Source organism: Salvelinus fontinalis, chromosome 7 (genome assembly GCF_029448725.1).
Source record: "Salvelinus fontinalis isolate EN_2023a chromosome 7, ASM2944872v1, whole genome shotgun sequence".
Classification (NCBI taxonomy): domain Eukaryota; kingdom Metazoa; phylum Chordata; class Actinopteri; order Salmoniformes; family Salmonidae; genus Salvelinus; species Salvelinus fontinalis.
In genome coordinates, this window is record NC_074671.1 from 55,635,559 (window position 1) to 55,662,437 (window position 26,879).

Below are 26,879 nucleotides of genomic sequence, written 5' to 3' on the forward strand. Positions count from 1 at the left end.
GTTGTGTCGTCAGCAAACTTAATGACGGTGTTGGAGTCGTGTTTGGCCACGCAGTCGTGGGTGAACAGGGAGTACAGGAGGGGTCCAAGTGTACACCCCTGAGGGGCCCAAGTGTACACGCCTGAAGGGCCCAAATGTTGAGGATCAGCGTAGAAGACGTGTTGCTGCCTACCCTTACCACCTGTAGGAAGTCCAGGATCCAGTTGCAGAGGGAGGTGGTTAGCTTCAGGGTCCTTTGCTTAGTGATGAGCTTCATGGGCACTATGGTGTTGAACGCTGAGCTGTAGTCAATGAACAGCATTCTCACATAGGTGTTCCTTTTGTCCAGGTGGGAAAGGGCAGTGTGGAGTGCGATTGAGATTGCGTCATCTGTGGATCTTGTGGCGGTATGCGCATTGGAGTGGGTCTAGGGTGTCCGGGAGGATGCTGTTGATGTGAGCCATGACCAGCCTTTCAAATCACTTCATGCCTACCGACGTGATTGCTACGGGGCGGTAATCATTTAGGCAGGTTACCTTCGCTTCCTTGGGCACAGGGACTATGATGGTCTGCTTGAAACATGTAAGTATTACAGACTCAGTCAGGGAGAGGTTGAAATGTCAGTGAAGACACTTGCCAGTTGATCCGCGCATGCTTTGAGTACACGTCCTGGCAATCCATCTGGCCCCACGGCTTTGTCAATGTTAAATTGTTTAAAGGTCTTGCTCACATCGGCTACCGAGAGTGTTATCACACACTCATCCAAAACAGCTTGTGCATGCTTCAGTGTTGCTTGCCTCGAAGCGAGCATAACAGGCATTTAGCTCATCTGGTAGGCTCGCTTCACTGGGCAGTTTGTGTGTGTTTTTCCCCTTTGTCGTCCGTAATAGTTTTCACGCCCTGCAACATCCGACGAGCGTCAGAGCCGGTGTAGTAGGATTCCAATCTTAATCCTGTATTAATGCTTTGCTTGTTTGAAGGTTCGTCTGAGGGCATAGCGGAATTTCTTATAAGCGTCCGGATTAGTGTCTCGCTCCTTGAAAGCGGCAGCTCTAGCCTTTAGCTCCATGCGGATGTTGCCTGTAATCCATGGCTTTTGGTTGGAATATGTACGTACGGTCACTGTGGGGACGACGTCGTAGATGCACTTATTGATGAAGCCGATGACGGAGGTGGTATACTCCTCAATGCCATTGGATGAATCCCGGAACATATTTCAGTCTGTGCTAGCAAAACAGTCCTGTAGCCTAGCATCCGCGTCATCTGACCACTTCCGTATTGAGCGAGTCACTGGTACTTCCTGCTTTAGTTTTTGCTTGTAAGCAGTAATCAGGAGGATAGAATTATGGTCAGATTTGCTAAATGTAGGGCGGGGAGAGCTTTGTATGCATGTCTGTGTGTGGAGTAAAGGTGGTCTTTCCCTCTGGTTGCACATGTGACATGCTGGTAAAAATTTGGTAAAACTGATTTAAGTTTCCCTGCATTAAAGTCCCCGGCCACTAGGAGCGCCACTTCTGGAAGAGCATTTTCCTATTTGCTTATGGCCTTATAGAGTTGGTTGAGTGCGGTCTTAGTGCCAGCATCTGTCTGTGGTGGTAAATAGACGGCTTCGAATAATATAGATGAGAACTCTCTTGGTAGATAGTGTGGTCTACAGCTTATCATAAGGTACTCTACCTCGGGCGAGCAATACCTCAAGACTTCTTTAATATTAGACATCGCGCACCAGCTGTTATTGACAAAAAGAAACACACCCCCAACCCTCCTCTTACCGGATGTAGCTTCTCTGTTCTGCCGGTGCATGGAAAATCCCGCCAGCTCTATATTATCCGTGTGGTGGTTCAGCCACGACTCTGTGAAACATAAGATATTACAGTTCTTAATGTCCCGTTGGTAGGATAATCGTAATCGTAGGTCATCAATTTTATTTTCCAATGATTGCATGTTAGCAAGTAGGACGGAAGGCAGTGGGGGTTTACTCGCTCACCTACGGATTCTCAAAAGGCAGCCCGATCTGCGTCCTCTTTTCCTCCGTCTTATCTTCACGCAAATGACAGGGCCTGTTCCCGGGAGAGCAGTATATCCTCCTCGTTAAAGGAAAAAGCTTCTTCCGGTTCGTGGTGGTTAATCGCTGTTCTGATGTTCATGTTATTTTCGGTCATAAGAGACGGTAGCAGCAACATTATGTACAAAATACGTTTCAAACAACGCAATAAAACTAACAAAAGAGCACAATTGGTTAGGAGCCTGTAAAACGTCATCTTTACAATGAACTGTAACTCAGTAAAAACGTTGAAATTGGTGCATGTTGCGTTTATATTTTTGAATATAATGAAAGCATGCGCTTTCACACAGGTGTGGTTCCTGAGTGAATTAAGCAATTAACCCATTAGGGTTAGGGTAAAAAATGCTGGGTAGGCCATTATTTTGGCCGTTGTTATGGCTAACATGGCTGTGGCCCACAGGATGACAATGCCCCTCTCCAAAGGGCACGAGTGGTCACGGAATGGTTTGATGAGCATGAAAACGATGTAAACCATATTCCATGGTCATCTCAGTCACCAGATCTCAACCCAATTGAACACTTATGGGAGATTCTGGAGCGGCGCCTGAGACAGCGTTCTCCACCACCATCAACAATACACCAAATCATGGAATTTCTTGTGGAAGAATGGCGTCGCATCCCTCCAATAGAGTTCCAGACACTTGTAGAATCTATGCCAAGGTGTATTGAAGCGGTTCTGTCTCGTGGTGCCCCAACGCCCTATTAAGACACTTTATGTTGGTGTTCCTCTATTTTGGCAGTTACCTGTTTGTGCTTGCTTCTACCTTTAGCTTGGCTGTTGTAGATTTCACATCTGGGTTGTTTAATTCATTACAGACCAAAAATAAATAGGAACTTGTTCCCAGAGTTACTCCAAAATGATTATACACTAAAGAGCCATGTTCTACCCTCTGTGGTTGTTTGCATGTGTGCATGCTTGTGTCTAGGGGGCCACGGATGGGAACACTCTGTGCTGGGTGTGTTTAAGTGGTGGAAAGCTGCTGTTTGCTGAGCGACGAGCACAGAGGCTGCAGAGACTGTCTGAACACATGTCTGTTTGCCAAGTGGGTGTGCATTTGCGTGTGCTTGCGTGCATTTGTGTGTGCGTGCAAATGTGTGTGAATGCGTTTGTGCGCGTGTGTGTGTGTTGGTGTGTGAGTGTATGTTTGTGTTTTCATATGTTATGCTCAATGAACAGCTTCATATTCCCCAGAAAAGAAGAGAAGGGAGGTCAGAGAGGGGGCAATTCTCATCTAGTGTGTGTGTGTGTGTGTGTGTGTGTGTGTGTGTGTGTGTGTGTGTGTGTGTGTGTGTGTGTGTGTGTGTGGGGTATGATTTACAATGAACCCAGACATGCCTACAGCAGTCTACGGGATACCAATGACTTTACCAGAGGGAGGGGGGAGGAGAGAGATCACAGTGGAAAAGTAAACACAAAATAAGTGGATTTTCCTCCATAAGGTTTTTACCTGCTGTTGTTTGTGTGTCTGTGACTGAATCCAGGTCTCCTGCATGACACAAGACCGTGTTAGCATGTTGAACTAAAGCCTAGCCGTTACCTTGTCATTAGCGTGTGTGTGTGTGTGTTACAGTGACTGACAGTGTGTATCTTTCGTGCAGGTCCTGCTGAGGTCCCAATGATGTCTCCCAATGGATCAATCCCCCCCATCCACGTCCCCCCAGGATACATCTCCCAGGTAAGCTGTGTTTGTGTGTGATAAACTTGCTCTCAACTGAAGCCGCCCAGAGCAGAGAGGAATGTGTTGATTATTGCAGGGTACGTTGTTGGGGGGAGGGGGGGTGATAGCAGCGAGGCCATTGACTGTGTGTGTTGGGGGGAGGGGGATGGGGGTGATAGCAGTGAGGCCATTGACTGTGTGTGTTGGGGGAGGAGGAGGGGGGGTGATAGCAGCGAGGCCATTGACTGTGTGTTGGGGGAGGGGGGTGATAGCAGTGAGGCCATTGACTGTGTGTGTTGGGGGGAGGGGGAGGGGGGGGGTGATAGCAGCGAGGCCATTGACTGTGTGTGTTGGGGGGAGGAGGAGGGGGGGTGATAGCAGTGAGGCCATTGACTGTGTGTGTTGGGGGGAGGGGGAGGGGGGGGGGTGATAGCAGCGAGGCCATTGACTGTGTGTGTTGGGGGGAGGGGGGGTGATAGCAGTGAGGCCATTGACTGTGTGTGTTGGGGGGGGGGGGGTGATAGCAGCGAGGCCATTGACTGTGTGTGTTGGGGGGAGGGGGAGGGGGGGGTGATAGCAGTGAGGCCATTGACTGTGTGTGTTGGGGGAGGAGGAGGGGGGGTGATAGCAGTGAGGCCATTGACTGTGTGTGTTGGGGGGAGGGGGAGGGGGGGTGATAGCAGCGAGGCCATTGACTGTGTGTGTTGGGTGGGGGGGGTGATAGCAGTGAGGCCATTGACTGTGTGTGTTGGGGGGGGGGGGGGGGGGGTGATAGCAGCGAGGCCATTGACTGTGTGTGTTGGGGGGGGTGATAGCAGCGAGGCCATTGACTGTGTATGTTGGGGGGAGAGGGAGGGGGGGTGATAGCAGTGAGGCCATTGACTGTGTGTGTTGGGGGGAGGGGGGGTGATAGCAGCGAGGCCATTGACTGTGTGTGTTGGGGGGAGGGGGAGGGGGGGGTGATAGCAGTGAGGCCATTGACTGTGTGTGTTGGGGGGAGGGGGAGGGGGGGGTGATAGCAGTGAGGCCATTGACTGTGTGTGTTGGGGGGAGGGGGAGGGGGGTGATAGCAGCGAGGCCATTGACTGTGTGTGTTGGGGGAGGAGGAGGGGGGGGTGATAGCAGTGAGGCCATTGACTGTGTGTGTTGGGGGGGGGGGGGGGGGGGGTGATAGCAGCGAGGCCATTGACTGTGTGTGTTGGGGGGGGTGATAGCAGCGAGGCCATTGACTGTGTATGTTGGGGGGAGAGGGAGGGGGGGTGATAGCAGTGAGGCCATTGACTGTGTGTGTTGGGGGGAGGGGGGGTGATAGCAGCGAGGCCATTGACTGTGTGTGTTGGGGGGAGGGGGAGGGGGGGGTGATAGCAGTGAGGCCATTGACTGTGTGTGTTGGGGGGAGGGGGAGGGGGGGGTGATAGCAGTGAGGCCATTGACTGTGTGTGTTGGGGGGAGGGGGAGGGGGGTGATAGCAGCGAGGCCATTGACTGTGTGTGTTGGGGGGAGGGGGGGGGTGATAGCAGTGAGGCCATTGACTGTGTGTGTTTGGGGGGGTGATAGCAGTGAGGCCATTGACTGTGTGTGTTGGGGGGAGGAGGAGGGGGGGTGATAGCAGTGAGGCCATTGACTGTGTATGTTGGGGGGAGAGGGAGGGGGGGGTGATAGCAGTGAGGCCATTGACTGTGTGTGTTTGGGGGGGTGATAGCAGTGAGGCCATTGACTGTGTGTGTTGGGGGGAGGAGGAGGGGGGGTGATAGCAGTGAGGCCATTGACTGTGTGTGTTGGGGGGAGGGGGAGGGGGGGTGATAACAGTGAGGCCATTGACTGTGTGTGTTGGGGGGGGGGGGTGATAGCAGCGAGGCCATTGACTGTGTGTGTTGGGGGAGGCCACTGAGCCAACTGAGAGCGGGAAAAAGTGTCACCGTTACAGTACATAAACACCCACATAGAGAGGAGAGAGAAGGATGGGTGGAGAGAGAGATGGAAGGAGAGAGAGATGGAAGGAGAGAGAGATGGAAGGAGAGAGAGGAATGGAAGGAGAGAGAGGGATGGAATGAGAGAGAGGGAGAGATGGGTGGAGAGAGAGAGATGGAAGGAGAGAGAGGGAGAGATGGGTGGAGAGAGAGATGGGTGGAGAGAGAGAGATGGAATGAGAGAGAGGGAGAGATGGGTGGAGAGAGAGATGGGTGGAGAGAGAGAGATGGAAGGAGAGAGAGGGATGGAAGGAGAGAGAGAGATGGAAGGAGATGGAAGGAGAGAGAGATGGAAGGAGAGAGTCGGATGGAAGGAGAGAGAGGGATGGAAGGAGAGAGAGATAGAAGGAGAGAGAGAGATGGAAGGAGAGAGAGGGATGGAAGGAGAGAGAGATATGGAAGGAGAGAGAGAGATGGAAGGAGAGAGAGAGATGGAAGGAGAGAGAGAGATGGAAGGAGAGAGAGAGAGAGAGAGATGGAAGGAGAGAGAGATATGGAAGGAGAGAGAGAGATGGAAGGAGAGAGAGAGATGGAAGGAGAGAGAGGGATGGAAGGAGAGAGAGAGAGAGAGAGATGGAAGGAGAGAGAGAGAGAGATGGAAGGAGAGAGATGGAAGGAGAGAGAGAGAGATGGAAGGAGAGAGAGAGAGATGGAAGGAGAGAGAGAGATGGAAGGAGAGAGAGAGATGGAAGGAGAGAGAGGGATGGAAGGAGAGAGAGGGATGGAAGGAGAGAGAGAGAGAGAGACGGAAGGAGAGAGAGAGACGGAAGGAGAGAGAGAGATGGAAGGAGAGAGAGGGATGGGTGGAGAGAGAGAGATGGAAGGAGAGAGAGATGGAAGGAGAGAGAGGGATGGAAGGAGAGAGGGATGGAAGGAGAGAGAGAGAGAGATGGAAGGAGAGAGAGGGATGGAAGAAGAGAGAGATGGAAGGAGAGAGAGAGAGATGGAAGGAGAGAGAGAGAGATGGAAGGAGAGAGAGGGATGGAAGAAGAGAGAGATGGAAGGAGAGAGAGGGATGGAAGGAGAGAGAGGAATGGAAGGAGAGAGAGGAATGGAAGGAGAGAGAGAGATGGAAGGAGAGAGAGGGATGGAAGGAGAGAGAGGGATGGAAGGAGAGAGAGATGGAAGGAGAGAGAGGGGGATCCTCTGCCAACTAGTTTCTGGTGGGACTTTGGCCTTGTTGTCACATAAACATGTCTGTTTTTCACGAATGGTAAGTGTGTTTTGTATAGAGGATGTGGAGGTCGGAGGGGGGAGTCAGGGAGAGTGGTCTGCTATCTTTTCTCTCTCTCTCTCTCTCTCTCTCTCTCTCTCTCTCTCTCTCTCTCTCTCTCTCTCGCTGCCTGTGTGTGTGTGTGTGTAGTGTGTGTGTGTGTGTGGTGCGTGTGTGTGTTATTGTGCTGCTGCAGCACTTGGAAGCAACTCTCACGGGGGAGTGTGTGTTTGCTTACTGATTGGAATGTTTGTGAATGGAATGGAATGTGTGCGTGAGAGAGTGTCTGAATTGGTGGAATGTGTGTGTGTGTGTGTGTGTGTGTGTGTGTGTGTGTGTGTGTGTGTGTGTGTGTGTGTGTGTGTGTGTGTGTGTGTGTGTGTGTGTGTGTGCAGCCAAAGTCTTAAACTGGAGTTTGATCAAACCCATAGCAATTTAATTTAGTGTATTGGTTTACAAACTACTGCCCCCCCCCACACACTCCTCTTAATCTGTCAACTGTAGTTTCCTGTGAGGGGAATCTACTACCTGGTGGGGATGGTGGGTTTTCACAACCTGCCATGTTATTTGACCATGGGGAAGGCTACTGTGTGAATACTCCAGTGTGGGTTGGATTTAATTGAGTCCAGTGTTTGTGGAGTGTTATTGGATGTGTTCTATTGTGGAATTCTCCAGTAATGCTAAGAATTCCTCCCCTCCCCCTCTCCTCCCTCTCCTCCCTCCTCTCCCCTCGCCTCTCCTCCCTTCTCCTCCCTCCTCTCCCCTCGCCTCTCCTCCCTCTCCCCCCTCCTCTCCCCTCACCTCTCCTTCCCCCAGGTGTTAGAAGACAACACAGGAGTGCGTCGGGTGGTCGTCACCCCGCAGTCTCCTGAATGTTATCCCCCCTCGTACTCCCCCGCTCTCTCTCCCACGCACCACCTCCCTCCGTACCTCACCCACCCCCACTTTATCCCCAACTCTCACTCCTTCTATCCCCCTGTGAGTCCTGGAGACCTGCCCCCCCACCAGTACTACCAACACCACCTCCCGCCCATATATGGAGAAGGTAAGATACCCACAGCCCAGTCTAAGACATGTATATGGGCATATGAGATACTGTAGCCTATACTAGAGATATACAGTGGGGAGAACAAGTATTTGATACACTGACGATTTTGCAGGTTTTCCTACTTACAAAGCATGTAGAGGTCTGTAATTTTTATCATAGGTACACTTCAACTGTGAGAGATGGAATCTAAAACAAAAATCCAGAAAATCACATTGATGATTTTTAAGTAATTAATTTGCATTTTATTGCATGACATAAGTATTTGATACATCAGAAAAGCAGAACTTAATATTTGGTACAGAAACCTTTGTTTGCAATTACAGAGATCATACGTTTCCTGTAGTTCTTGACCAGGTTTGCACACACTGCAGCAGGGATTTTGGCCCACTCCTCCATACAGACCTTCTCCAGATCCTTCAGGTTTTGGGGCTGTCACTGGGCAATACGGACTTTCAGCTCCCTCCAAAGATGTTCTATTGGGTTCAGGTCTGGAGACTGGCTAGGCCACTCCAGGACCTTGGGATGCTTCTTACGGAGCCACTCCTTAGTTGCCCTGGCTGTGTGTTTCGGGTCGTTGTCATGCTGGAAGACCCAGCCACGACTCATCTTCAATGCTCTTACTGAGTGAAGGAGGTTGTTGGCCAAGATCTCGCGATACATGGCCCCATCCATCCTCTCCTCAATACGGTGCAGTCGTCCTGTCCCCTTTGCAGAAAAGCATCCCCAAAGAATGATGTTTCCACCTCCATGCTTCACGGTTAGGATGGTGTTCTTGGGGTTGTACTCATCCTTCTTCTTCCTCCAAACACGGCGAGTGGAGTTTAGACCAAAAAGCTCTATTTTTGTCTCATCAGACCACATGACCTTCTCCCATTCCTCCTCTGGATCATCCAGATGGTCATTGGCAAACTTCAGACGGGCCTGGACATGCGCTGGCTTGAGCAGGGGGACCTTGCGTGCGCTGCAGGATTTTAATCCATGACAGCGTAGTGTTTTACTAATGTTTTTCTTTGAGACTGTGGTCCCAGCTCTCTTCAGGTCATTGACCAGGTCCTGCCGTGTAGTTCTGGGCTGATCCCTCACCTTCCTCATGATCATTGATGCCCCACGAGGTGCGATCTTGCATGGAGCCCCAGACCGAGGGTGATTGACCGTCATCTTGAACTTCTTCTATTTTCTAATAATTGCGCCAACAGTTGTTGTTTTCTCACCAAGCTGCTTGCCTATTGTCCTGTAGCCCATCCCAGCCTTGTGCAGGTCTACAATTTCATCCCTGATGTCCTTACACAGCTCTCTGGTCTTGGCCATTGAGGAGAGGTTGGAGTCTGTTTGATTGAGTGTGTGGACAGGTCTTTTATACAGGAAACGAGTTCAAACAGGTGCAGTTAATACAGGTAATGAGTAGAGAACAGGAGGGCTTCTTAAAGAAAAACTAACAGGTCTGTGAGAGCCGGAATTCTTACTGGTTGGTAGGTGATCAAATACTTATGTCATGCAATAAAATGCAAATTAATTACTTAAAAATCATACAATGTGATTTTCTGGATTTTTGTTTTAGATTCCATCTCTCACAGTTGAAGTGTACTACCTATGATAAAAATGACCGACCTCTACATGCTTTGTAAGTAGGAAAACTTGCAAAATCGGCAGTGTATCCAATAGTTGTTCTCCCAACTGTATACCATGGTGGGAAAAGTACTCAATTGTCATACTTGAGTAAAAGTAAAGATACCTTAATAGAAAATGACTCAAGTAAAAGTGAACGTCACCCAGTAAAATACTACTAATAGTATTTGGTTTTAAATATACTTAAGTAAATGAAATTGCTAAAATATACTTAAGTATCAAAAGTAAAAGTATAAATAATTTCAAATTCATTATATTAAGCAAACCAGACGGCACGGTTTTATTTTTTATTTTTTTATTGATAGCCAGGGGTACACTCCAACACTCAGGCATAATTTACAAACAAAGCATTTGTGTTTAGTGAGTCTGCCAGATCAGATGCAGTAGGGATGACCAGGGATTTTCTCTTTAAGTGCGTGAATTGAAAAATGTTCCTGTCCTGCTAAGCATTTAAAATGTAACGAGTACTTTGTGTGTCAGAGAAAATATATGGAGTAGAAAATACATTATTTTCTTTTGGAATGTAGTGGAGTAAAAGTAAAAGTTGTCAAAAATATATATAGTAAAGTACAGAAACCCCCAAAACTACTTAAGTAGTACTTTAAAGTATTTTTACTTAAGTACTTTACACCACTGGAGATATATACAGTGCCAGTCAAAAGTTTGGACATTCCTACTCATTAATTTAATTTAATTTTTTACAATTTTCTACATTGTAGAATAATGAAATAACACATATGGAATCATGTAGTAACCAGAAACGTGTTCAAAAAAATCAAAATATATTTTAGATTTTAGATCCTTCAAAGTAGCCACCCGTTGCCTTGATGACAGCTTTGCACATTTTTGGCATTCTCTCAACCAGCTTCACTTGGAATGCTTTTCCAACAGTCTTGAAGGAGTTCCCACATATGCTGAGCAATTGTTGGCTACTTTTCCTTCAATCTGAGGTCCAACTCATCCCAAACCATCTCCATTGGGTTGAGGTCGGGTGATTGTGGAGGCCAGGTCATCTTATGCAGTACTCCATCACTCTCCTTGGTCAAAAATCCCAGACGGCCTGGAGGTGTGTTGGGTCATTGTCCTGTTGAAAAACAAATGATAGTCCCACTAAGCACAAACCAGATGGGATGGCATATCGCTGCAGAATGCTGTGGTAGCCATGCTGGTTAAGTGTGCCTTGACTTCTAAATAAATCACTAACAGTGTCACCAGCAAAGCACCCCCACACTATCACAGGTCCTCCTCCATGCTTCACAGTGGGAACCACACATGCAGAGATCATCCGTCCACCTACTCTGCGTCTCACAAAGACATGGTGGTTGGAAACAAAAATTGCAAATTTGGACTCAGACCAAAGGACAGATTTCCACCGGTCTAATGTCCATTGCTTGTGTTTCTTGGCCCAATCAAGTCTCTTATTATTATTGGTGTCCTTTAGTAGTGGTTTCTTTGCAGCAATTCGACCATGAAGGCCTGATTCACACAGTCTCCTCTGAAAAGTTGATGTTGAGATGTGTCTGTTACTTGAACTCTGGGAAGCATTTATTTGGACGGCAATTTCTGAGGCTGGTAAATCGAATGAACTTATCCTCTGCAGCAGAGGTAACTCTGGGTCTTCCTTTCCTGTGGCGGTCCTCATGAGAGCCAGTTTCATCATAGCGCTTGATGGTTTTTGCTACTGCACTTGAAGAAACTTGAAATGTTCTTGAAATTTTCCACATTGCCTGCACTTCATGTCTTAAAGTAGTGATGGACTGTTGTTTCTCTTTGCTTATTTGAGCTGTTCTTGCCATAATATGGACTTGGTCTTTTACCAAATTGGGCTATCTTCTGTATACCACCCCTACCTTGTCACAACACAACTGATTGTCTCAAACGCAGTAAGAAGGAAAGAAATTCCACAAATTAACTTTTAATAAGGCACACATGTTAATTGAAATGCATTCCAGGTGACTACCTCATGAAGCTGGTTGAAAGAATGCCAAGAGTGTGCAAAGCTGTCATCAAGGCAAAGGGTGGCTACTTTGAAGAATCTCAAATGTAAAATAATTTTGATTTGTTGAACACTTTTTTGGTTACTACAGGATCCCATGTTTTATTTCATAGTTTTGATGTCTTCACTATTATTCTACAATGCGGAAAATAGTAAAAAATAAAGAAAAACCCTGGAACGAGTGGCTGTGTCCAAACTTTTGACTGGTACTGTTTATATATACACTAAGTGTACAAAACATTAGGAACACCTTAATATTGAGTTGCACCCCCCCCTCTTTGCCCTCAGAACAGACTCAATCCGTCAGGGCATGGACTCTACAAGGTGTCGAAAGCGTTCCACAGGGATGCTGGCCCATATTGACTCTTAATGGACCCATAGTTGTGTCAAGTTGGCTGGTTGTCCTTTGGGTGGTGGACCATTCTTGATACACACAGGAAACTGTTGAGTGTGAAAAACCCAGCAGCATTGCAGTTCTTGACACACTCAAACCGGTGCGCCTGGCACCTACTACATAACCCGTTCAAAGGCGCTTATTTTGTCTTGTCCATTCACCCTCTGAATGGCACACGCACATAATCCATGTCTCAATTGTCTCAAGGCTTATAAACTCTTTCTTTAACCTGTCTCCTCCCCTTCATCTACACTGATGGAAGTGGATGTACATCAATAAGGGATCATATCTTTCACCTAGATTCACCTGCTCCGTCTATGTCTGTAGCAGGTGTCCTTAATGTTTTGTCCACTCAGTGTATATACAAACACCTTAATGACATAGCTAACTCCCTCTCTCGTCTTTCCTTCTCTCACTTACCTCTCCCTCTCTCCCTCCCTATTCACCCGCTCCATCTCTCCGTCTCCCAGAGATAATCCCAGTGTATGGCATGTCCAGCTACATTGGTAGAGAGGAGAGCTATAGCAAGCCCCAGCCTAAGAAGATAAAGGAGCAGAGACAGCTGGAGCGACAGAACAGACTCAACTCTCCTCCCTCCTCCCTGTACAAGCCTCTGGGCTCCAGCCACAATGGATACAGGTCAGAGAATAGTCCTGGTGTTTGAGACTAGTTCAACTAGTTAGAGACTACAGATGTACTATCTTAATTTGAGCACTCCGTTGTCGCAGAGAACTTTCCTGCGCCAGCAAGAAATGCTAACTTGTCGCGTGTTCATGGTTTAATAAGGCTTCTAAAGTTTGTCATTTTCACTTTAAAATGTCAGACTTTATTTGCCCTAACGAAAAATGTGTCCATTAATTATTATCCACATAATAATTCACATTTCCTGTTGCTACAGGATTATTTTCCTGCTGTGAGAAACTGTAGTTACAGTAATACGTAAACACTAGATACAATACTAGTAAGAGACTAGTTACAATACTAGTTAGAGACGAGTTACAATACTAGTTAGATACTAGTTACAATACTAGTTAGAGCGTAGAGACTAGTTTCTTTCTCTACAAGTGTGAAAAGACTAGCCTTATAATTAGAGACAAGTTACAGACTAGTTATAGACTAGTTAGTAGTTTAGACTAGTCAACTTGATCTACAAGTCTGAGATCTATAGCCATAATGCAGACGGGAGAGACACTATAGACAAGTTACAGACTTTCACCAGACATTATTTTCCTATGGAAGTTAGACTTTCACCAGACATTATTTTCCTATGGAAGTTAGACTTTCACCAGACATTATTTTCCTATGGAAGTTAGACTTTCACCAGACATTATTTTCCTATGGAAGTTACAGACTTTCACCAGACATTGTTTTCCTATGGAAGTTACAGACTTTCACCAGACATTATTTTCCTATGGAAGTTACAGACTTTCACCAGACATTATTTTCCTATGGAAGTTACAGACTTTCACCAGACATTGTTTTCCTATGGAAGTTACAGACTTTCACCAGACATTGTTTTCCTATAGAAGTTACAGACTTTCACCAGACATTGTTTTCCTATAGAAGTTACAGACTTTCACCAGACATTGTTTTCCTATGGAAGTTACAGACTTTCACCAGACATTATTTTTCTATAGAAGTTACAGACTTTCACCAGACATTGTTTTCCTATAGAAGTTACAGACTTTCACCAGACATTATTTTCCTATAGAAGTTACAGACTTTCACCAGACATTATTTTCCTATGGAAGTTACAGACTTTCACCAGACATTGTTTTCCTATGGAAGTTACCGACTTTCGCCAGACATTATTTTCCTATAGAAGTTAGACTTTCACCAGACATTGTTTTCCTATAGAAGTTACAGACTTTCACCAGACATTGTTTTCCTATAGAAGTTACAGACTTTCACCAGACATTGTTTTCCTATGGATGGATGAGGTTGTCTAAAACACATGCAAACTATTAGACTCTGTGTTTTAAGAGCATTTGTTGGGTCTTCAAAAAGAAAGGAGGACCAAGGCACTCTTCATATAATTAATTAAAATGCCTTTATTAGTATGGCATGTTCAATAGAAACAAAGTTGTTTAAAAACCGACACGTTTCGGCTGCATGGCCTTCGTCAGGGAGTACAGGAATTGTCATTGTCATTGTCATTGTAAAGTCTACTGAGATGCTTTCCATACAGTTTTTGTCAATAAAGTTTGCTTGTATTTGATTGGTTACAGCGGGAAGAGCCACATCCCTTCGCTAGGGTCGTTGGGGTCAATGGGCGGAGCTAACAGCCCAGGAGGAAAGAAGCCGGAACGACGACAACTACGGAGCAGCCCAAGGAGCAACGAGCCAGACACACACACACAATCACAGCAAGGTAAACACACGCAGGCACACACACGCACGCACGCACACACACACACACACACACACACACACACACACACACACACACACACACACACACACACACACACACACACACACACACACACACACACACACACACACACACACACACACACACACACACACACACACACACACACACACACACACACAGATAAGTGAATACTCTTCCGATGTCTCTCTCTCTCTTTTCTTCTCAATGAAAGAGAGAAAAATATGAATGGTGCCTTACTGAGGTGGAGAGGAGAGGTGGAAAGGGAGGGAGGGGGGAGAGAAGGGGTTGTCTAGGTAACCACATAGCTGAGTCTTTCCGAGACCTATCGGTTTCTCCCTCTACAATACTGGCCTTGTCTGGGAGGGGGGGCAGGATAGGAGAGAGGAGAGGTAGTGAGGAGAGGAGTGGAGGTGAGGGGAGAGAGGGAAGAGGGGTGAGGTACAGTACATATCTGTTGAGTCCTGTTCTCCATGAAGGAACCCTTTGAGCTCTCTTTCAAACACACACATCTCTATCTCGCTGGCCTGTGTGCAGAGGTGGTGACAGACAGGCCTGCTGAGAGACACCAGAGTTAATCCCAAAGAAGCAGTTCAAACCACCTCTCAGACCCCCATTTCAGCTTTGGACCAGCCCGGCTGTACAGTCCGGGGCAGGGGAATGTTCCATTGAGGCCAGGTGTAAGGGGTGTTTGTTGGGCTGGGTGGTGACATCATGGAAAGCGGGAGAGCCTGATGAGCTTTGACCAACTCAGTATCTTCACACACACACACACACACACACACACACACACACACACACACACACACACACACACACACACACACACACACACACACACACACACACACACACACACACACACACACACACACACACACACACACACATAGGAGTATCTGTGTCTTTCTGATGGTCTAGCAGGGTCTCAGTCCTGGACTGGAGATCAGGCTGACTCGGCTACAACACACACACACACACCCCGTGACTGGGCTTCCTCTAAAACAATCAGAGCATGAGAGAGGGAGAAAGAGAGAGAGAGGGAGAAAAAGAGAAGAGTATGATAGAGGGACAGGGGAATTAAAAGTCAGAAAAGAGAATATGAGAGCAATTGAAAAGCTCGGAGGTAGACTGAGTGGAGAGAACGATAGTAGAGAGAGTGAGAGGGGGATGAGAGACAAAGGGAGAGAAAGAGAGATATAGAAAGGACTGAGAGAGAGAACATTCCATCTGTCTAATCTACTGCTTGGCCCTCTGCTTTCAACCATGAGTATCACACACACACACACACTGTCTGGAACACCAGACAGGGTTCACACTCACACACAAACACACACCCACGCTGCAGACTTTGCTCTGTGCCCTCCTGGATGTGTGTGTTTGTGTGTCTATTGGCTAATGTACAATAGTCCAGTAATGTGCTTGGCTACCAGTCAGTCAAGACAGTCAAGCCCACCGCTCTTCCTTAGAACTGAGCCGCTCTAAACACAATCAGATGTGCCTCTTTTCTCCATGATGGATCTACGTCAGCGGTGCAGTTTATCTGTAGAGAACAGTGATTTCAGGAAACTGATGTCCCATGGTGGATCAATGCCAGTGTTGCAGTTTCTCAGTAGAGCTTAGATTTCAACTGAAACAGATGTGCCTTTGTCCGCCATGTTGGTTCTACGTCATCCTAACTGCAGCACCTTTCTGTAATTCTAGTGGTGCTTTCAAGATGACGTTAGTAGTCTTCAGGTCAGAAAGTTGGAGCCCTAGAAAGATGTCCAAGTTCCCGACTTGGACATGAACGCGGCATCATTTCTCTGTAGAGAGCAGTGATTTTAGGAAAATGACGTGGCCAGTCCATGTTGGTTATACTGTAGAATGTGTACTTTGAGGAGAGGAGGAAAGGAGAGAGAAGGAGTGGAAAGAAAATAGACGTCTCCTGACACGTTTAAAACAAAAGACATGGACTGGCCACACTGCTGTAAGATGATGTCAGAGAGGGAGGGAGGGAGGGAGGGAGGGAGAGAGAGAGAGAGAGAGAGAGAGAGAGAGAGAGAGAGAGATAGAGATGCTCGTTTAGTTCATTAACACATCCGACCCCTGACCTTAGCATGACTCAGGCCTTTTAAAATAAACCACGTTGTCATAGTGACTCTCCGTAAGTGTGTACGCTCTCCCACCCTCCATGGTTTTGCCTGTGTTCCTATGGTAATAGGTCTCCCCCACCCGCCACACCCAAATAAGGGCCTGCTTGCCTGCCTGTCTGTATCAGCTGGTCCTCTGTGTCAGCTGGTTCAAGGAGTACAAGTCCAGTCTGACTCAGTCTTATTCTTACAAGTCTCTCTTACACACATCTACATAATGTTGGCTAGTGCAGAGCCAGAGCTGCATATCATCAGGCTATCATTACCATCTGATTTACAGTTGAAGTCGGAAGTTTACATACACCTTAGCCAAATACATTTAAACTCAGTTTTTCACAATTCCTGACATTTAATCCTCGTAAAAATTCCTAGTCTTAGGTCAGTTAGGATCACCACTTTATTTTAAGAATGTGAAATGTCAGAATAATAGCAGAGAGAATGATTTATTTCAGCTTTTATTTCTTTCATCACATTCCCAGTGGGTCAGAAGTTTACATACGCTCAATTAGTATTTGGTAGCATTGCCTATAAATTGTTTAACTTGGGTCAAACGTTTCGGGTAGCCTTCCACAAGCTTCCCACAATAAGTTGGGTGAATTTTGGCCCACTCCTCCTGACAGAGCTGGTGTAACTGAGTCAGGTTTGTAGGACTCCTTGCTCGCACACGCTTTTTCAGTTCTGCCCACACATTTTCTTTGGGATTGAGGTCAGGGCTTTGTGATGGCCACTCCAATACCTTGACTTTGTTGTCCTTAAGCCATTTTTCCACAACTTTGTAAGTATGCTTGGGGCCATTGTCCATTTGGAAGACCCATTTGCGACCAAGCTTTAACTTCCTGACTGATCTCTTGAGATGGTGCTTCAATATATCCACATCATTTTCCTCCCTCATGATGCCATCTATTTTGTGAAGTGCACCAGTCCCTCCTGCAGCAAAGCACCTCCACAACATGATGCTGCCACCCCTGTGCTTCACGGTTGGGATGGTGTTCTTCGGCTTGCAAGCTTCCCCCTTTTTCCTCCGAACATAATGATGGTCATTATGGCCAAACAGTTCTATTTTTGTTTCATCAGACCACAGGACATTTCTCCAAAAAGTACAATCTTTGTCCCCATGTGCATTTGCAAACTGTAGTCTGGCTTTTTTATGGCAGTTTTGGAGCAGTGGCTTCTTCCTTGCTGAGTGGCCTTTCAGGTTATGTCGATATAGGACTCGTTTTACTGTGGATATAGATACTTTTGTACCTGTTACCTCCAGCATCTTCACAAGGTCCTTTGTTGTTGTTCTGGGATTGATTTGCACTTTTCGCACCAAAGTACGTTCATCTGTAGGAGACAGAACGCATCTCCTTCCTGAGCGGGATGACAAATATATTTTCTGAGGTCTTGGCTGATTTCTTTTGATTTTCCCATGATGTCAAGCAAAGAGGCACTGAGTTGGAAGGTAGGCCTTTGAATACATCCATAGGTACACCTCAAATTGACTCAAATTATGTCAATTAGACTATCAGAAGCTTCTAAAGCCATTACATAATTTTCTTTGTGATACAGTGAAGTATAAGTGAAATAATCTGTCTGTAAACAATTGTTGGAAAAATTACTTGTGTCATGCACAAAGTAGATGTCCTAACCGACTTGCCAAAACTATAGTTTGTTAACAAGAAATGTGTGGAGTGGTTGAAAAACTAGTTTTAATGACTTCAACTGTAGATTAATTAATGATCTTCAGAACATTGATATTAACACATTTCCGTCGACTGGGTTGAAACTGTACTTCTACCATCTCAGAGTTCCCAACGCCTCAGCCAACACACACACACACACACACACACACACACACACACACACACACACACACACACACACACACACACACACACACACACACACACACACACACACACACACACACACACACACACACACACACACACACACACACACACTGTTGCCTTCCAGGAAGAGCGGCAGAATTCCTGTGTCTCTTGGCACCTCAGACGTACATCTCTCCTCTATGAAGGTATGGTTGGGGACACACACACACACACACACACACACACACACACACACACACACACACACACACACACACACACACACACACACACACACACACACACACACACACACACACACACACACACTAATCCTCTCTGTAAACCATGGTCTCTGTCCATGAGAACTAAACTGTCAAACTAAACTACAAACCTTCTCAGACAGGTCTCAACGTGTGTGTGTGTGTGTGTGTGTGTGTGTGTGTGTGTGTGTGTGTGTGTGTGTGTGTGTGTGTGTGTGTGTGTGTGTGTGTGTGTGTGTGTGTGTGTGTGTGTGTGTGTGTGTGTGTGTGTGTGTGTGTGTGTGTGTGTGTGGTGCTAACAATTAGGGTTAGGGTTATGGGTTAGGGTTAGGGTTATGGGTTAGGGAAAATAGGATGTTGAATGGAAATACATTTGAGGTCCCCACAAGGATAGAAAAACGAGTGTGTGTTAAGGAGGCCAGCTGTTTAGCAGATGGAATGCTCACTATGCATAGATGAAAACACTGTGGAACTCACCCTGCAGGCTTCTTTTTCTATCGCTCTGTTTCTTTCTCTCTCATTCTCCTTTTGCTCTCTTTATCTTATATCTCTCTCACCCTCTATCTCTACAGTGCTGTGAAATGGTATTTGCTCCCTTCAAAAATAAAATCTACTTTTGCATATTTTTGATACTGAATAATATCAGATCTTCAACCAAAACCTAGTAGGGAACCCGAGTGAACAAATACATACTTATTTCATTTATTTCATAAACAGATTTATACAAAAAGTTATGCTTGACTATTGGTGTAAGGTTCTTACTGTGGAATGCAGTGTTTGGTTTTCACCAGGCATAATGGGACCCATGTCATCCAAAAAGTTCTACAGGAGAATTCTACAGGAGAATGTCAGGCCATCCGTCTGTGAGCGGAATCTGAAGCGCAGCTGCGTCATGCAGCAAGACAATGATCCAAAACACACAATCAAGTCTACATGAAAATGGTTAAAAAGCTAAACATTTGAAGTTTTGGAAAGGACCAGTTAAAGTCCAGACCTAATCCCAAATGAGATGTTGTGGCAGGATTTGAAACAAGCAGTTTAAGCAGTTCTGCATGTAAGAGTGGGACAAAATTCCTCCACAGCGACGTGAAAGACTGATCAACAACGTCAGGAAGCGTTTGGTAGTAGTCGCTGCTGCTAAAGGTGGTACAACCACTTATTGAGTGTGAGGTGGAATTACTTTTTCACACGGGGGAATTGGGCGTTGCATAACTTCGTTAATTAAATAAAATACGTATCCATTTTTTTTGTTATTTGTAAACTCAGGTTCCCTTTATCTAATATTAGCTTCTGTTTGAAGATCTGATAACATTCAGTATCAACAATATGCTAAAATCAGAAAGGGGTCTTTTTCATGGCACTGTACCTCTCTTTCTTTCTCTCTATATCTCCCTCTCTCCTCCGTTCCTTCAGTTCATTGTTTCTAGTTTGTAAAAGTATATTTTTAACACCATCTTAAATTAGCATGCCCCATTTAAAAATGTATAACCAGGAACAGATATAGCCCTTGGTTCACCCCAGACCTGACTGCCTGATTTTTAAACAGAAATGTGCATCCTGTAGCACAATCTTCAAAAAGTGCTGGGACACTGTAAAGTCCATGGAGAATAAGAGCACCTCCTCCCAGCTGCCCACTGCACTGAGGCTAGGAAACACTGTCACCACCAATAAATCCACTATAATTGAGAATTTCAATAAGCATTTTTCTACGGCTGGCCATGCTTTCCACCTGGCTACCCCTACCCCGGTCAACAGCCCTGCACCCCCCACAACAACTTGCCCAAACCTTCCCCATTTCTCCTTCACCCAAATCCAGTCAGCTGATGTTCTGAAAGAGTTGCAAAATCTGGACCCTACAAATCAGCCGGGCTAGACAATCTGGACCCTCTTTTTCTAAAATTGTTGCAACCTCTATTACTAGCCTGTTCAACCTCTCTTTCGTATTGTCTGAGATCCCCAAAGATTGGAAAGCTGCCGCGGTCATCCCCTTCTTCAAAGGGGGAGACACTCTAGACCCAAACTGCTACAGACCTATATCCATCCTACCCTGCCGTTCTAAGGTCTTTGAAAGCCAAGTTAACAAACAGATCACCGACCATTTCGAATCCCACCGTACCTTCTCCGCTATGCAATCTGGTTTCTGAGCTGGTCGTGGGTGCACCTCAGCCACGCTCAAGGTCCTAAACGATATCATGACCGCCATCGATAAGAGACATTACTGTGCAGCCGTATTCATCGACCTGGCCAAGGTTTTCGACTCTGTCAATCACCATATTCTCATCGGCAGACTCAACAGCCTTGGTTTCTCAAATGACTGCCTCGCCTGGTTCACCAACTACTTCTCAGATAGAGTTCAGTGTGTCAAATCGGATGGCCTGTTGTCCGGACCTCTGGCAGTCTCTATGGGGGTGCCACAGGGTTCAATTCTCGGGCCGACACTTTTCTCTGTATACATCAATGATGTCGCTCATGCTGCTGGCGATTCTCTGATCCACCTCTACGCAGACGACACCATTCTGTATACTTCTGGCCCTTCCTTGGTCACTGTGTTAACTAACCTCCAGACGAGCTTCAATGCCATACAACTCTCCTTCCGTGGCCTCCAACTGCTCTTAAATGCAAGTAAAACGAAATGCATGCTCTTCAACCGATCGCTGCCCGCACCTGCCCGCCCGTCCAGCATCACTACTCTGGGCAGTTCTGACTTAGAATATGTGGACAATTACAAATACCTAGGTGTCTGGTTAGACTGTAAACTCTCCTTCCAGACTCACATGAAGCATCTCCAATCCAAAATTAAATCTAGAATTGGCTTCCTATTTCGCAACAAAGCATCCTTCACTCATGCTGCCAAACATACCCTCGTAAAACTGACCATCCTACCGATCCTTGACTTCGGCGATGGCAGTTACAAAATAGCCTCCAACACTCTACTCAGATTGGAAATTGGATGCAGTCTATCACAGTGGCATCTGTTTTGTCACCAAAGCCCCATATACTACCCACCACTGCGACCTATATGCTCTCGTTGGCTGGCCCTTGCTTCATATTTGTCACCAAACCCACTGGCTCCAGGTCATCTAGAAGTCTGTTAGGTAAAGCCCCGCCTTATCTCAGCTCACTGGTCACCATAGCAGCACCCACCCGTAGCACGCGTTCCAGCAGGTATATCTCACTGATCACCCCCAAAGCCTAATCCTCTTTTGGCTGCCTTTCCTTCCAGTTCTTTACTGCCAATGACTGGAACGAATTGCAAAAATCACTGAAGCTGGAGAGTCATATCTCCCTCACTAACTTTAAGCAGCTGTCAGAGCAGCTCACAGATCATTGCAACTGTACATAGCCCATCTGTAAATAGCCCATCCAAACTACCTCATCCCCATTTTGTTATTATTCTTTTTTGATCCTTTGCACCCCAGTATCTCTACTTGCACATTCATCTTCTGCACATCTATCACTCCAGTGTTAATGCTAAATTGTAATTACTTCACCACCATGGCCTATTTATTGCCTTACTTCCCTAATCCTACCTCATTTGCACACACTGTACATAGATTTTTTTCTATTGTGTTACTGACTTACGTTTGTTTATTCCATGTGTAACTCTGTGTTGTTGTTTGTGTCGCACTGCTTTGCATTATCTTGGCCAGGTCGCAGTTGTAAATGAGAACTTGTTCTCAACTGGCCTACCTGGTTAAATAAAGGTGAAATAAATAAAATAAAAAATACACCCAGACACACTTTGATAATAATTCACCGTCTGACGAGCCCCTCCCCCTGCATCTGCTGCGCCTGCTGATGATGTCACAGAACTGGAACACCGTGATTGTGTAATCACCCTACACCCATTTTAGTCATTTAGCAGACGCTTTTATCCAGAGCGGTTTACAATTAGTGCATTAATCTTAAGATAGGTAGGTGAGACAACAACACGTTACGATCGTAAGTACAGTTACCCTCAACAAAGTCTCTATCAGCAAAACCAGTGCTAGTGGGGAAAACTGAAGTGCCTTTATTTTATTCTAGGGGTGGGTGGGCCAAGAGACCAGAGGTGGAGGAATGGAGTGCTTGGGTTGGGGTGTAGGGTTTGAGCATAGCCTGAAGGTAGGGAGGGCCAGTTCCCCTTGCTGCTCAGTAGGCCAGCACCAGGGTCTTGAAGATGACCCCTCACATAAACCCTGTACTCCTCCTCTCTGCGTTCCTCACTTTTCTCTCCATCCTGATAAACATCCCTTCTTCTTTTCTCCTCCTCCGCTCCTCTTCTGTGTTCTAATCCCTATCTCTCTCTCTCTCTCTCTCTTTCTCTTTTTCGCTCTCTTTCTGGGTAATTTAGTAAACTCTGCTCTGATGGAGAAAGCAGCTCTGCTCCTGTCTGAAGCAACTCTGGTATAGGGATTACACACACACACACACTACACACTCTGGGGAAAAACTTCCATTGCGCGCACACACACACACACACACACACACACACACACACACACACACACACACACACACACACACACACCCCAGCGCTAAACCCGACCCACTACTAAATCACCCCTAGACATGCTCTGCCACTGGACGTGTGTGTGTGTGTGTGTGTGTGTGTGTGTGTGTGTGTGTGTGTGTGTGTGTGTGTGTGTGTGTGTGTGTGTGTGTGTGTGTGTGTGTGTGTGTGTGTGTGTGTGTGAGACTGGAACCGGCCCCCTGTTTTATGAGCAGACAACAGAACAGAGGGCAGACCTAGGCAGTAATCCAGGTTGGTGTCTGTACATACTGTACGTACTGTATATGACAGCTCAGCCTGCCCTCTGGTGGTGCTTAGCTGTAATTTCACCCTCTCACACAAGGGCAGAAACACACTAGTTGGTGGTAATGTTGTGTCTGTTCTCTCTCCTCAGATCACGACTCGGAGGCTAAGAGAGTTCAGGAAGTGCTCTCCGCCATCGACAAACCACAGGTCAGTCGCACACATACACACACACACACACACACACACACACACACACACACACACACACACACTCGCAGACAAAGACATCTGTACCTAAAGGCTTCTTCCTCACAGAGCAGTATGTCCTTTGGAGCCCAGAACACCTGCAGTCCCCAACCTGACCACACGGGGGCAGTATTGTACCACCTCATCACACAGGGCTAGGGCTACAACGCTACCGGTAATTTGCCAAAGTTACCGGAATCTTCAGTAATTTTGGTAATTAACAGAAAATCTATGGCATTCAATCGAAACTTTGGTCATTTATACTAGAATAACTTTTTTTATTCTTCATATATAGTATTAATTTGTTATATCTGTGCCCATATTATCCATGAGTTTCTAGTGGATAGACCATATAGTTCAAGAGAAAATCGGCTAATTAATGAATAAAAGCATCTAATCAACAATGGCATTATTTTCTACTACTTCTGCAACTCTTCCAACTATTGACTGTGTTCACAACTGTCAGTTTGATGCAAAAACATGGACAAAAACAAATATTGGACATAGTAAAATAAATGAAAGTGTGTTCAAAATATATAAAGGTTATTTCATGCTGAAACCCTCATATTAAACACCAATGGTATTCAATAAATTGATTGTTTATATTTAGGATAATGTTTTACAGCTTTGTCATTCTATTTTTTTATTTAAAAATCATCTTATTAAATTATTTCATATATTTTACTTGTGATAAGGCCACACAGAGGGGCAGAGGTACCCAAAAGGGGAACTAGATGTCTTGTGATAGATTATATCCAATCCAGTAATCCATGAAAGTTTCCAGTACTATACCCTCCCTTTGCAAACCTACACAGGACTCTACAAGACCCTACAATGGATCTTCTGAACAGTATTCTTAAGGAACACTCTAGAAGTATCAGAGAGAGAGAGACTTTCAGCTTGTCTTCTAGAGGCTTCTAGAGGGAGAGGTCATATGAGACCGTCTTCAGTGTGTGTCTCTGGGATGTGGTTTGTCCCCAGGGCAGATTGGGTATTCAGTGGATGTGGTTTGTCCCCAGGGCAGATTGGGTATTCAGTGGATGTGGTTTATCTCCTGGGCAGATTGGATATTCAGTGGGTGTGGTTTGTCCCCAGGGCAGATTGGGTATTCAGTGGGTGTGGTTTGTCCCCAGGGCAGATTGGGTATTCAGTGCATGTGGTTTGTTCCAGGGCAGATTTGGTATACAGCGGATCTTGTTTGTCCCCAGGGCAGATTGGGTATTCAGTGGATGTGGTTTGTCCCCAGGGCAGATTGGGTATTCAGTGGGTGTGGTTTGTCCCAAGGGCAGATTGGGTATTCAGGGGATGTGGATTGTCCCCAGGGCAGATTGGGTATTCAGGGGATGTGGTTTGTCCCCAGGGCAGATTGGGTATTCAGTGGGTGTGGTTTGTCCCAAGGGCAGATTGGGTATTCAGGGGATGTGGATTGTCCCCAGGGCAGATTGGGTATTCAGGGGATGTGGTTTGTCCCCAGGGCAGATTGGGTGTGCTTTGTCCCCAGGGCAGATTGGGTATTTAGTGGATGTGGTTTATCTCCAGGGCAGATTGGGTATTCAGTGGGTGTGCTTTGTCCCCAGGGCAGATTGGGTATTCAGTGGGTGTGGTTTGTCCCCAGGGCAGATTGGGTATTCAGTGGGTGTGGTTTGTCCCCAGGGCAGATTGGGTATTCAGTGGGTGTGGTTTGTTCCCAGGGCAGATTAGATATTCAGTGGGTGTGGTTTGTTCCCAGGGCAGATTAGATATTCAGTGGGTGTGGTTTGTTCCAAGGGCAGATTGGGTATTCAGTGGGTGTGCTTTGTCCCCAGGGCAGATTGGGTATTCAGTGGGTGTGGTTTGTCCCCAGGGCAGATTGGGTATTCAGTGGGTGTGGTTTGTCCCCAGGGCAGATTGGGTATTCAGTGGGTGTGGTTTGTTCCCAGGGCAGATTAGATATTCAGTGGGTGTGGTTTGTCCCCAGGGCAGATTGGGTATTCAGTGGGTGTGGTTTGTCCCCAGGGCAGATTGGGTATTCAGTGGGTGTGGTTTGTTCCCAGGGCAGATTAGATATTCAGTGGGTGTGGTTTGTTCCAAGGGCAGATTGGGTATTCAGTGGATGTGGTTTGTCCCCAGGGCAGATTGGATATTCAGGGGATGTGGTTTGTCCCCAGGGCAGATTGGGTATTCAGTGGGTGTGGTTTGTCCCCAGGGCAGATTGGGTATTCAGTGAGTGTGGTTTTTCTCCAGTGCAGATTGGGTATTCAGTGGGTGTGCTTTGTCCCAAGGGCAGATTGGGTATTCAGTGGATGTGGTTTGTCCCCAGGGCAGATTGGGTATTCAGTGCATGTGGTTTGTCCCCAGGGCAGATTGGGTATTCAGTGGATGTGGTTTGTCCCCAGGGCAGATTAGATATTCAGTGGATGTGGTTTGTCTTCAGGGCAGATTGGGTATTCAGTGGGTGTGCTTTGTCCCCAGGGCAGATTGGGTATTCAGTGGGTGTGGTTTGTCCCCAGGGCAGATTGGGTATTCAGTGGGTGTGCTTTGTCCCCAGAGCAGATTGGGTATTCAGTGGGTGTGGTTTGTTCCCAGGGCAGATTGGGTATTTAGTGGATGTGGTTTATCTCCAGGGCAGATTGGGTATTCAGTGGGTGTGCTTTGTCCCCAGAGCAGATTGGGTATTCAGTGGGTGTGATTTGTTCCCAGGGCAGATTAGATATTCAGGGGGTGTGGTTTGTTCCAAGGGCAGATTGGGTATTCAGTGGATGTTGTTTGTCCGCAGGGCAGATTGGGTATTCAGTGGGTGTGGTTTGTCCCCAGGGTAGATGGGGTATTCAGTGGATGTTGTTTGTCCCCAGGGCAGATTGGGTATTCAGTGGGTGTGGTTTGTCTCCAGGGCAGATTGGGTATTCAGTGGATGTGTTTGTCTCCAGGGCAGATTAGATATTCAGTGGATGTGTTTTTCTCCAGGGCAGATTGGGTATTCAGTGGGTGTGGTTTATCTCCAGGGCAGATTAGATATTCAGTGGATGTGTTTTTCTCAAGGGCAGATTGGGTATTCAGTGGGTGTGGTTTGTCTCCAGGGCAGATTAGATATTCAGTGGATGTGTTTTTCTCCAGGGCAGATTGGGTATTCAGTGGATGTGGTTTGTCCCCAGGGCAGATTGGGTATTCAGTGGATGTTGTTTGTCTCCAGGGCAGATTGGGTATTCAGTGGATGTGGTTTGTTCCCAGGGCAGATTGGGTATTCAGTGGATGTTGTTTGTCTCCAGGGCAGATTGGGTATTCAGTGGATGTGTTTTTCTCCAGGGCAGATTGGGTATTCAGTGGATGTGTTTTTCTCCAGGGCAGATTGGGTATTCAGTGGAT

The 26,879-nt window shown here is 46.5% G+C and overlaps 1 protein-coding gene across 4 annotated transcripts in view; it reads left to right on the forward strand.

Moving 5' to 3' along the window:
• Positions 1–26,879, forward strand: part of LOC129859779 (fibronectin type III domain-containing protein 3B-like) — a 131,045-nt gene that overhangs the window by 43,451 nt on the left and 60,715 nt on the right. For 3 of the 4 annotated variants that reach the window (XM_055929888.1, XM_055929889.1, XM_055929890.1), the window contains 5 exons: positions 3,644–3,720; positions 7,702–7,930; positions 12,420–12,588; positions 14,178–14,320; positions 23,440–23,498. In XM_055929888.1, the coding sequence (XP_055785863.1) occupies positions 3,644–3,720; positions 7,702–7,930; positions 12,420–12,588; positions 14,178–14,320; positions 23,440–23,498 (677 nt within the window). Of the gene's footprint in view, positions 1–3,643; positions 3,721–6,818; positions 6,886–7,701; positions 7,931–12,419; positions 12,589–14,177; positions 14,321–23,439; positions 23,499–26,879 lie in introns of those variants that run through there. The other variant, XM_055929887.1, reaches the window with a different exon arrangement.